Source organism: Manis pentadactyla, chromosome 2 (assembly GCF_030020395.1).
Source record: "Manis pentadactyla isolate mManPen7 chromosome 2, mManPen7.hap1, whole genome shotgun sequence".
Classification (NCBI taxonomy): domain Eukaryota; kingdom Metazoa; phylum Chordata; class Mammalia; order Pholidota; family Manidae; genus Manis; species Manis pentadactyla.
In genome coordinates this window covers 49,375,791-49,386,972 of record NC_080020.1, presented here as the reverse complement: position 1 = coordinate 49,386,972, position 11,182 = coordinate 49,375,791, and the positions used below count along the sequence as shown (strand labels likewise).

General features: G+C 44.0%; 1 protein-coding gene across 7 annotated transcripts in view; it reads right to left on the bottom strand.

Annotated features, from left to right (window-relative positions):
• Positions 1 to 2,097: 2,097 nt before the first annotated feature.
• Positions 2,098 to 11,182, bottom strand: part of ZNF346 (zinc finger protein 346) — a 41,641-nt gene continuing 32,556 nt past the window's right edge. For 3 of the 7 annotated variants that reach the window (XM_036886922.2, XM_036886919.2, XM_036886920.2), the window contains 2 exons: positions 5,795 to 5,888; positions 2,098 to 3,512 (listed from right to left, as the gene is read on the bottom strand). In XM_036886922.2, coding sequence (XP_036742817.1) covers positions 3,425 to 3,512; positions 5,795 to 5,888 — 182 coding nt within the window. In that variant the 3' untranslated portion in view covers positions 2,098 to 3,424. The other 4 variants (XM_036886921.2, XM_057492210.1, XM_057492214.1 and 1 more) reach the window with 4 other exon arrangements.

Here is an 11,182-nt window from a genome sequence, read left to right as displayed (position 1 = left end):
CTAGGAAGGGTAACAAGGGAACTTTCTGGGGAGCTGGCAATTTCTGTATCTTGATCTGGAGGGTGACTGCTCTCCCAGATGTTTAAGTACTTTAAAAATTGGTGCACTATACTAAGCGTATGCTGTAAGTCAAAAAGGGAAAAAATGGTTAATGTGTTTCTAGGTATGGCTGACAACAGTTATTTTTGTCCGCACACATCTGTTCTTCTCCCTTAATCTGGAAGGAGCCCCACACTTACTTTTAAGGATACATCTTTCAGTCAATGTATTTTAGGTGGAGCTCCCTCTTTCTCAGGCCCCAAATCAGAGTACCATTTTCCTTAACTGCAGTGATTGCTTTAGGGATGGGAATAGGACCAAATTGGCTAATGAGTCAATTCCAGAATTTTTTTGTTGAAACTAGTAGACAAAGATGTTCTTTCCACTGCAGTTGTCAATCTACTAGGATATGAACAGCCAGTGGCTATCCCGCCACCTTCTGAATAGAGTCTGTATGAGGCCATACACAGGAAAGCAGAGTGAGATTAAGTTCTTCCTGATGACACAGTCAGAACCCAATCTAGCCATCTCTGTATCAGGATTTTTAATTGAATGAATCAATTAATTTCCTTTTCTGGCTAGCCAGTTATAGGTAAGTTCCTTACAGTTATAACTAGTCTAATACAATGGGAATCTTGGGTAAAATTATGAGAGGTAAGGGGGGGCTTGGAATATAAATAACCATTGAGCCTTGTCTGGTGTCTTGCCATCCTACCCCGAGTGGCTCTCACTCTGAGACCATGGCCCTGCCGGGAGATGGGTCAGGCAGGCCCAGGGGGCATGTGGTGAGGACTCTGGTCCTTGTTGGAAAGAGTTCTGGATTAGGAAGCTGCAGAATCAAATTCTACAATCCATTTTGCTGCTTCTTAATGGCAAGACCTTGGGCAAATTGCTGCACCTCTTCAAGCCTTGTTCCTTTTCTATAAAATGGAATACCATCACTTAGCTCAAAAGGTTGTAATGCAGGTCAAATGCTAGTTTCCCAGCTTCTCCAGCTTTTTCAGTTAGTGCCTGAATCCTGGGCATTCCATTGTGCCTGTACAACCTCTAACCATGGCCATAATGATGTTTGTGTGTGAGTTCCCCAAGGGCAAGAAGTGTTCATCCCTGTGTCCCAATGCCAAAGGGCACACAGTTGGCGGGGACTTCTGAGTCCAGACTATGAGGTCTTGCAGGCCAAGTGCTCATGATATGGCAGCCCTCCCACCCTCTGTCCTTCAATTCCTTGCTAAGATGCGGTAAATGCAGTTGACTCTGACATCCAGGGTGGGGTAGGACTCTGGGGAAATTGATGAGGTAGCCTGGATTTTGGAAGCTGAGAACCCACCTTGAGGACCGGTAGGGCCTTTTCCAGCTGGCCAAGAGCAGGCGCCCAAGAAGTTTGCTGAGTGAAGAATGGGAACTGAGGCTGCCTGGGTATCTTCCTCAGAACTGGCTATATGGAACAAAGGTTGGACAAAGGGCTTCTGAGGCTGTCACACTCCTTTCCCAGATCATTTCTGAGTCATGGAAAAGGTTCTTTTAAGAATCACCAGGCCTACAATAGGTTTCATGGAACAACTCTATCACTATGTAGGAGCTGTGCAGGAAAAGGCCATCTCTCCCTATGCACCCTCACTCTTCATTCAACAAATAGTTCATGACACCCCACACTGTACATTAGGTAAGTAGTGATTAACAAAACTATGTCTCTGCCTTGAAGGGGAGAGCTGTATTGGACACAGCCTTTGTCTCCTTTCCCGTGTCCATTATTTTTTCATGTAGCAGCCAGAATGGTCCTCTCAAACAAAGTAGATTCCCAGCTTTAACCTTCTAAAGTACCTCCATGAGGCCATCTATGACAGGGGGAGGTGGATGAGTGGATGAGATTGTATTGAGTTTAGGGCTCCTAGGAAGACTTCCACATGGTTGCCAAGCAATTAGGATATCTGTCTTCGTCCCAACTCCTATTAGTATTTGGGCCCTGGGAATCTGAGTAGGGAGAAGGGTCAGGACACACATACTAGAACCAATGGCAGTATGGCCCCAAATCCCAGGTCTGTTAAGTTGCAGTCTGGCTCGTGGGAGAAATTCTTTATTTAGATGCTTCAGTGATCAAGAGACAAGAGCATAAGCACACGCACATATACCTACACACAATACGAAAAGGCATTTCACAGGCAAAGGGATAGGGAGTGGGGAGAAGAGGCCACAAGAGCAGCTAGGGGCTCCTTTGACCCAATGAAGAGGGGCCTCTGATAGTGACACTCCCTGGAATTCCTGCTCAAAAGCTTTGAGGAAAAGTACATTCCAAGCGAAGTTCTGTGCCACAGAACAGTAGAGTTGGAGAAATATAGGTTTGGGGCCTGAAATTTGTTTCCTCACTGCAGAAAACTGCACCCACTCTCTTTTCTTTCCTTGGGGGCCCCATCCTGTTGCCTGGTACCCAGGAATCTCCTGATGGATGATGGAGGAGGGCTAGCACCATAGCAACCTCGGCAGGTCATTGGATGCACAAGGAGTAGAGGACTAGTAGGGCTGAAGGGCAACAGTGAACCTCTGAGCTGGCTGGCACCAGATGGTTTGCCTTTAAGGATACAAAACCATCAGTGAAACTTGCATGTGGGGAGTTTTCCATGTGATCCTGGGTCAGAGCACCTCTGATGGAAGAGGGAAAGGCCCTCAGTGGAGCTTTCCACGACCCCACTGGGTACTGGGGCCTCCTCCAACTCTAGCTTGTCCCCTGCTGCAGATCCTTAGCACCATTCAGGAACTGAGGAGAAGGGGCAGGAGGAACAGCAATGCTCTGCCAGAACTGTGTCATTGTTCCAGGAGACTTCACAGTGGGCAAAAACCTGTATAACTGACCAGAATCTGGTCCAAGGCTCAGGAAAGCCTGCGCTCTTTGGGGGAAGGGGAGTATCACATTAGCTCCAAGCTTCCATGCAGCAGCCACTTCCATCTGTCCTTTCCATCTAGGCCAAGGTCTGGTATTAAAGCTCCAGGTTTCACTGGAGGTGCCTAGAACTCAGGGAAAGCTCAGTTCTTTAGCTGCAGGGACTGGTTCAAAACTTACCTGCAGAAGAAAGGCAGGCATGGGGCCTCATGATATATGGCCCTGGGGCTGCGGAAGGGGAAAGGCCATTCTCCCAAGTATCACCCTGTAAGACCCAAAGTCCTCTCAGTATCCCTGCTTCCCTTGTCCTGACCAACAGGGCCCATTCCAAAGGGGAGGAGTAGGAGTGGATTAGCCTGGACCAATCAGAGGCTGTCTGTGGCCTACTCCTGACTCAGGCCTAGGTATTCTCCAGGTGTAAGAAAGAAGGAAGAGGGAGCCAAGGGCGACCACAGTCATAGGAAGCTGGCTCATGGCTGGTTCAACCTGGGGTGCTAAACAGAAACACCTCTAGTCTTCCAAGGCAGCTGAGTCTTTCTGAACGGACTGCCTTTGCACTGGAATCTGGCCCAGGGGTGATGCCGTTGTTTTTGGTGACCTGTAATTTGGGAAGGAACGAAGGCACATGGTCAGTCTGTGGTGGTTGTGAAGATGTTCCAGGTAGTTTATTCTAATGATAGTATAGCTCTTCCATGGCATTGGAGTAGTAAGTAGGGAGTATTTCCTTTACTGAGGGCCACTGCGTGCAGGCACAATGCTGGGTGCTTTGTTTCCAGCATCTAATCTCATCCTCATGGCAATTCTGCAAGGGGGCAAATAGCACTCCCATTTTACATACAAGGAAACTAAAGTTCAGGAAGTTTAAGTGATCTGACCACAGTAAGTTTTTTAAAAGCGTGGTAGATTCAGGACTGCAGCCCGTGTCTTTCCACTGCACCAAATCATTTATTCTGCCTGTGGGGCCCTACATGACCCTGATGGTACAAAATGACCATTCCCTTCCCTTTACACCAAATCTAAGTGGCTCTCCTGTCACTCTATATCCCACACTCTGGGCACCTGGCACAGCCTGATGTTGTCTTGTTTGTTATGGATTTGTTTAGGGTCTGTTTCTTTGGATTAGGGTACAGCACTGGTCTGGGTTCCCATTGTAGCCCAGTGCCCAAAACAGGGTTGGCATGTGATAGGTGCTCAATAAACATTTGTTATATGAATGAAAGCTTCTATAATAGCTCCCCTTATTGGTCCTAGCACTTAACATATATTATCTCTAATTCTTACATCATCCTATTTGGAAGTAGCAGAACAAAATGAATAGACTTTGGAGTCAAAGAGGTTTGAGTCCTGGGTCTAACTCCAAGTAACTATGTGATTTTGAGTAAATCACTTAACCTGTTATTAGATTTCCTTGAGTTGTAAATTAAATGAGACTGAATTAGGAGTTAAACTGTAGCAATAATCTTTCAGAAGAAGAACTAGGCACAGAGAGGTTGACTGACTCAAGGTCAGTCACAGGGCTGGAAAGTGTAGAAGAAAACAGTAAGTAATGCTAGCATTTTAGGTCTGGGTAGCCCCAGGGCAGGGCCCTGGCTGGCTCCAGGGTGTCTGCTGAAACTGTCACCAGTCAAACTGCTAGGGAGGTATGCTGTATCTGCAGTGAGACTCTGGCTGGGCTGCTGGGCTTGTGGCAAGTCCTTGTCTAGAAGAAGCCTCAAGATTCTCCCAATTAAAGACATATCTACAAATAAAGAAGATGACCTACTGCAGTGTGGGAGAAGAGACTTCCAGCAGAGAAGAGGACCAAGGACATCTTCTACTCTATACCCTGTTTCCAACACCTTTATTTCATTCATCTCTCAGAGTAACACAGAATGAACCACCATAGTCTAAGCAAGCATTTCACCAGACTTGCCTGCCTGAAACTCAGTTTCCTCATCTATGAAAAAGGGATGATAATTCCTATCTCAGAAGGTAATGTGGCATACTGTCCATACTACACAGTTCCCTTTGGAGAGGAAGGGACAAAACTACACGGACCTTCCCCTGGTGAGGCCCCAGCTTTTTCATATCACATGGTGCTATAGCCTCCCAGTCAGTATGATACCCTGGAGGAGCATGCTGTGGGCCAGACAAGCCTGTTTGGATTATGGCTCTGACTCATAGTATCACTTTGAGAGGTGGTTGCCTGTATCTATGAATTCAGAATAATAACTCCTTCTTTGTAGGATATTGTTGGGATTACCCAAGAGAATATGTTTGGCAATGGCCTGAAAGAGAACAGGGCTCAAAAGATGTTAATCTTTTCAAGATGACTCTCTATTTACCTCTTCCCTACAGAGCACTTCTTGCAGTTTGTAACTACTGGTTATTTACTACTGGCTTATTCAGAATGTAAGGTCACGACAGTAGGGACTGGCTATCTCTCAGAGGGTATTCAGTAAGTATTTGATCAATGAATGAAAAGAACCTCCTCCTATTTGATAATGACCTGTAGAGGGAGCACTTGCCAAAAAATTGATGGTGGTGAACGATAGGGATTTCAGGCCAGTGGTGGAAAAAAAAAAAGAAAAGAAAAAAAAAGGGCTTCCCTAGTCAGATTGCTAAAGGCCAGGAAATTCAAGTACTTTCAGGAGATCTCCATGGAAATTGTCTATGTTTCTATACTAAAACTTTCAGCCCAGCAAGTCCAAAGACTGAGGAGAAGCTGGTGGGAGAGAAACTTACAGAGGAAACACTTCTTTTTCTTAAATCATTCATCTTTTGTTGACTGAAAAAAGGTTGCCAGGATTCCATTTAGCCAAGGAGTATCTGGCTTTGTTGTGATTTAGAAGTCCTGAGCTCCTGCTGCATGCCCTTGAATTTCAAAGGATGATTACTCACTGGTTCTTGTGTTTGAAGCCGCTGACATGAGCTTGGTACTGTTCTATGGAGTTCAGCACTATCTTACATGTCTTGCAGGGGTAGCCCTTCCCGGCTGAAACACATATAAAAAGTCAAGAAGCTTAGTTATCCAGTAAGAAGGGAACTGGGGGCTGCTGCTTTTGACAGTATGTGCAAATGCCCTTCTGAGGATGGATGGATGGGGTGAGGTTAGGTGGCTGGCTCTGATGAGAATCCCAGAGGCCTCAATGCTCAGGGGGCACGTGCTGTGTGCCTGTGTGTTCCCTGGGGTTGAGAATATCTTCATTCTCCTCTGTGCCCCCAGTCCCAGCATTGAGCCTGGTCAGAGTAGCTGTCTGTTGAGTAAATAAAAGACTGACAGAACAAAGAGGTGACATTTGGTATAACTGTCTTTCCACCTTGATGTGCTAAGTTGCCTCATTAAAGATGCCCTTCACTGAGAGATCTCTGGGAAGGTGTCACTCTCCTCCAGCTTGCGATAACAGTAATTAATGAGAACACCTATTATACATATCAATCTTTCTTTCTACCTTGGGGCTCACAGACACTCTGTCTCACTACCAGGACTACTCCAAAGACAAAGTGGCCTTTTTCCACATGGTCTAGCAGAGTGAGCATAGGTCAGATGCCAAGATAAGAGGCTATACTCCTGGCTCTGCCTTCATGTGACCTTGGCTAAATCCTTTCCCCTTTTCGATCCTCAGCTTTCCTCAACTATAAACCAATTATACAACTTATAACCATAGCACAGTAAAAAGCAGCTATTATTTACCAAATGCTTGATATAGGCCATGCACTTCACATAATTTTGTCTGGCCCTCACAGTGATCCTGAGGATCATTATTACCATTATTCTACAGATGAAGAAAGTAAGGCATAGTCACAAAGACAAGGACACAGAGTTAGTAGGTGGCAGATTCAGGTTTGGCTGACTACAACGCCTGTACTTACTCTAGCATGCCAGGTGCTAGCTGTATAAGAAAAGCAGCCATCACCTGACTTCAAAGTCTTCCTGGGCTGACATCTTTAGAATCATCTGCCATCCTAAAGTCTCACAGCTTTGGAGCTGAATCACCTAAGCTCAAATTCCAGCTCTATCATTTCTTACCTGTAGGACCACCGGCCAGGTACTTAACCTCTCTGAGATTTGGTTTCCTCATTTGTAAAAGTGGGGCTTCTCTGAGACTCAGGCTCCTTACCTATAAAATGAGGTTAATATTACTATCAACCTCATAAAATTATTATTGTAATGATTCAAATAAAAGCATTTGGTACATAATAAGTGCTCAACAAATGTGAGCTTTTATCACTATTATTATTTTACTCTTATGGATTCCATGTGCCATGCTGGCAAAGAGGTAGAGAGCAACTTTAACCAACCTTCCATGGCAGCTGCAGCTACTGAGAACAACAACAATCTCCTGTACTCCAATAAGCTAGCTAATGTTCCCAGCTATGTTTGTTTCCCTCGTATCTTTAGGTTTTTCTGGAAGACACAACCATTTAAAGCATTTAAGGGGATAATTATTGCTATCAGAATTCAGGTCCTACATTTAAGGCCAGATTATGTGGTTCAGCACTAAAATGGAAAGGAAGCATAATGGACTAGCAGAACCACCCTCCCCCCAAGGTCAAGAGTGGGACCTGGGCTGTGTGGGGGTGAAAACCACAAATGATTAAGTCATTGATGTCCAAATTACAAGAGCCCACTCTTATTATCTGTTAAGCACCAGGTACCATACCGAGATTTTGGATATTTATGTCCTTCACTTCTTACAACAATCCTGCAAGAGAGGTAGTTATCTCCATTTTTCAGAGCAGGAAACAGGCTCAGAGAGGTTAAGTGGTTGACCTGGGGTCAGACCTGGGATTGGCTCTGTGGTGCGTGAAGCCTTCATTCTTCCCTCTGTATCACAGGTCTCTGGACATGTCCCCTCTGTGGAACAAGATCTCAGCATACTATTTGCTGATCTGTAAGTCAGATTCAATTGTCATTTGGGGCACCTGTAGAATTCACTGGAGCTTCTAAAAGAACAGGTTTGTCCAGTACCCACACACATGAATTTTTATCTGTTTTTGTTTTACATGTTTGATATTCTCATCTACCCATGTGATTTTATGAAGCATAAGTCATTAGGGCTGATTTTCACACATCTGGCTTATTTGGAAGAAGACCTGAATCTCTTTTCACTGCCAAGCCTTTTGAAAAGCCTTACACAGGCTTCTCCATTTCCTTGCCTCTCAATTACTTTGCAACCTATCCCACTACACTACACACACACACACACACACAGACACACACACACACTCTCTGTCTCTCTCTCTTTCTGAGGCCATTAATGGCTTCCCTGTATCTAAATTTAATGGACAAAATGGATCCTTATGAGGTCTCATCATATTTGACCACTCAACAGCACCTGACGGAACTGGTGACTCTTCCCTCCTTCGGTCTTCCTGCCCTTGGCTTTCAGCAGGCCACACTCTTGAGTTTTCTCCTCTGGTGGCTCCTTCTCTATCTCTTTTGCTGTCTCCTATTTGGCCTCCACTGTTTAATACTGGAATTCCAGAGGCTCAATTTTTTTTTTTTTTACTTTCTTTTTCTTATTTTATTTTTAATTGTGGTCAAATACATATAACAGAAAATTTACCACCTAAACCATTTTAAGTATACATTTCAGTAATATCAAAGGAAAGATCTGGGTTAGAGAAACTGTGTTTCCATCATTTAAATATATTCACATTGTTGGGCAAACAATCTCCAGAAATTTTTTATCTTCTAAAACTGAAAATCTACACCCATTAAACAATTCCCCATTCCCCTCTTCCCATAACCCTTGGCAATCACCATTCTACTCTGTTTTTATGAGTTTGATTATTCTAGATCTCTCATTTGAGTGGAATCATACAAGATTTGTCTTTTGTGACTGGCTTAGTTCACTTAGCATAATTCAAGCTTCATTTATGCTGTAGTGTGTGACAGAATTTCTAGGAGGCTCAATTTCAGATCCTCAACTCTTCTCTCTCTTAACTCTGTAAGGGATCTCATTCACTTATCTGACTTCAATTACCACTTATTAGGTTAAAACATACGAAACTACCAATATGTAACAGTTTCTGACCTGCCAAAACGGCAATGTCTCTAACACAGACCTCTATTTTGAAATCTAGACCTATATATCTAACTGCCTCTTTAACATCTCTATTTGAGTATCTCATGGGCATCTTAAACTGTAGCTGACAAAATCTGGTTATCTACCTAATTGCTTAAAATTACATTTGGGTACCATCCTTGACTGTTCCCTTTCCTTCATCTCCCACATCTGATGGCCAAGTACTGATAATTCTACTTCCTACATACCTCTTGAATCCATTTACTTCTGTTTACCTGCTCCACTTCTATTTTAATCCAGGCTCCCATCTTCTCCAGCATGAATTACTATAATAGTCCCATTGCTAGCCTCTCTCCACAACCTTTCCTCCTGATTCCAAGCCATTCTTTATTTTGTCATCAGAATGATCTGATATGCTTCAGCTGTCAATAACTTACTAATGATCTTAGGAGAAAGGCCCAAATCCTTAACATGACCTACAATGCTGTGACTGGATGCTTTGCTTGTTCATCACCCCAGCATTATTTTGCCCCACACTATCCCCTTGCCTTTGGAAAGCCTTCCTTAATCCCTGCTCCTCCATCCTAAGTTATCTCCATAATATCTCACTTCCTTTCCTAAAGCTTGTAACACTTTTAGTTCTTTACTCAATACGTGTCTTTTCTGCTAGACTCTAAGCTCCATGAGAATGTGGATAATACTTTTTTTATTTACTATCATATCTACAATCCCTAGCATATATTAGGAAAGAAATCAACAAATATTTCTTGATTATATATGAATTCAACAAGATCTGAAAACCTACCCTATGTATAGGGGTTGAAGAAATTGGGGATCAATTGGGGCAGAGAAAGCAGACCTATCCTGCATAGGAGGAAAGTCCCTAAGTAGGGAGAGAACATGATAGGGTGAAGCAGAGGAGGATTCCGGTAACCTGAGGGGATGCTAAGTGCTCTGACGTCTGGAAGGATTTGGCTACCTGAATGATATGCAGGATTTAAGTTTGGCATTCTTGGATAAATAAGAGAAATGTGAGCCTGAAGTATAAAGAAGTAATGAGGGAATGACCAGGGCAGGGCTGAGTAAAGGATGGACATGCCAGCTGGAAGCTATGTTGTTTCTATTAGTCACAGGTCAAAATAGGAGGGCCTTCATGAGGCAGGATTGTGAGGAGCTTGGTTCTGAAATTTCTAGATTTCTTAGCATATGAAACTGATCCTGTTAAAGGGGAAGGCATTGCCTTCTAAAGGGATCTCCCCCTTGCTTCAAAGCCACTGCTTTGCATCCGTCCTATCTGTGTCAGTCTTGCCCAAGTACTGCTTGTGTTGTATGGCTGCTTTAGGGTTTGGGGGCTGTTGGAGAGGTATGATCCCTCCCCTTGTCCACATGTGGTCTGGAACATCTATGGCATCTGGGTTCACCTGCCTAGGATTGTGGAAAAAGCAGAGATAACTGAGCAGCAGGTTCCCTGAGGCCAAGTTGTTTACACCTGGATTCCACAGGGGCTTCAAATATTGACTGGTGCTACATATCCAGAGAATGGGGAGGAAGCCCTGAGGACCAACACCAATGCTCACATGGGGCCCATGAGATAGGAACTGTGTCAGTCTTGGTCACTACTACACCTTGATGAGGTACTTATTGGGGTATATATAGTATTTACTGACTGAAAGAGAAAATAATAATCTCCCCCTCTCCCACCATTATCACAGGCAATGAGTAACTTCTGTGATGGGAAGGGCTCCTAACTTTTTGTGACTCATGAGGTGCTGACTGGCATCTTGAGGTCAGGGAAGTACCTAATATTCGGAGTCAGAGCGGTCTCCTTCACTGTGCTCTCCCAGATACATAGGCAGGCCTCAGCTGCTGAGAGAGGAGGGGTCCTGAGGACACTCTAAAACCTGGCAGAGGCTGCTAAGGCCTTCATACAAGGAATGTGGATGATAGGCAGTTTAAATTGGAGGTTGCAAACTGGTGGCCCATAGCCCAAATGTGGCTTGTAAACATGGTTGACTCACACAAGGTTTAAAAATTTTTTAATTTACTTACAATTAAAAATTAGGGGAATTCTTATACAAATTCTGCTTTTCTTTTGAAAAACTGGAAGATATAGTAGCAACTACCTAGAGCTGCCTAGGTGAGGCATGCACTCTACAGCTGACCATATCCTCCCTGTTTTTCTTCCTGTCTGGCTTCTGCAGGCATTTGAGTTTGCAAAGCCTGTTTTAGAAGACAGAAGGAACAATAAGTATAACCT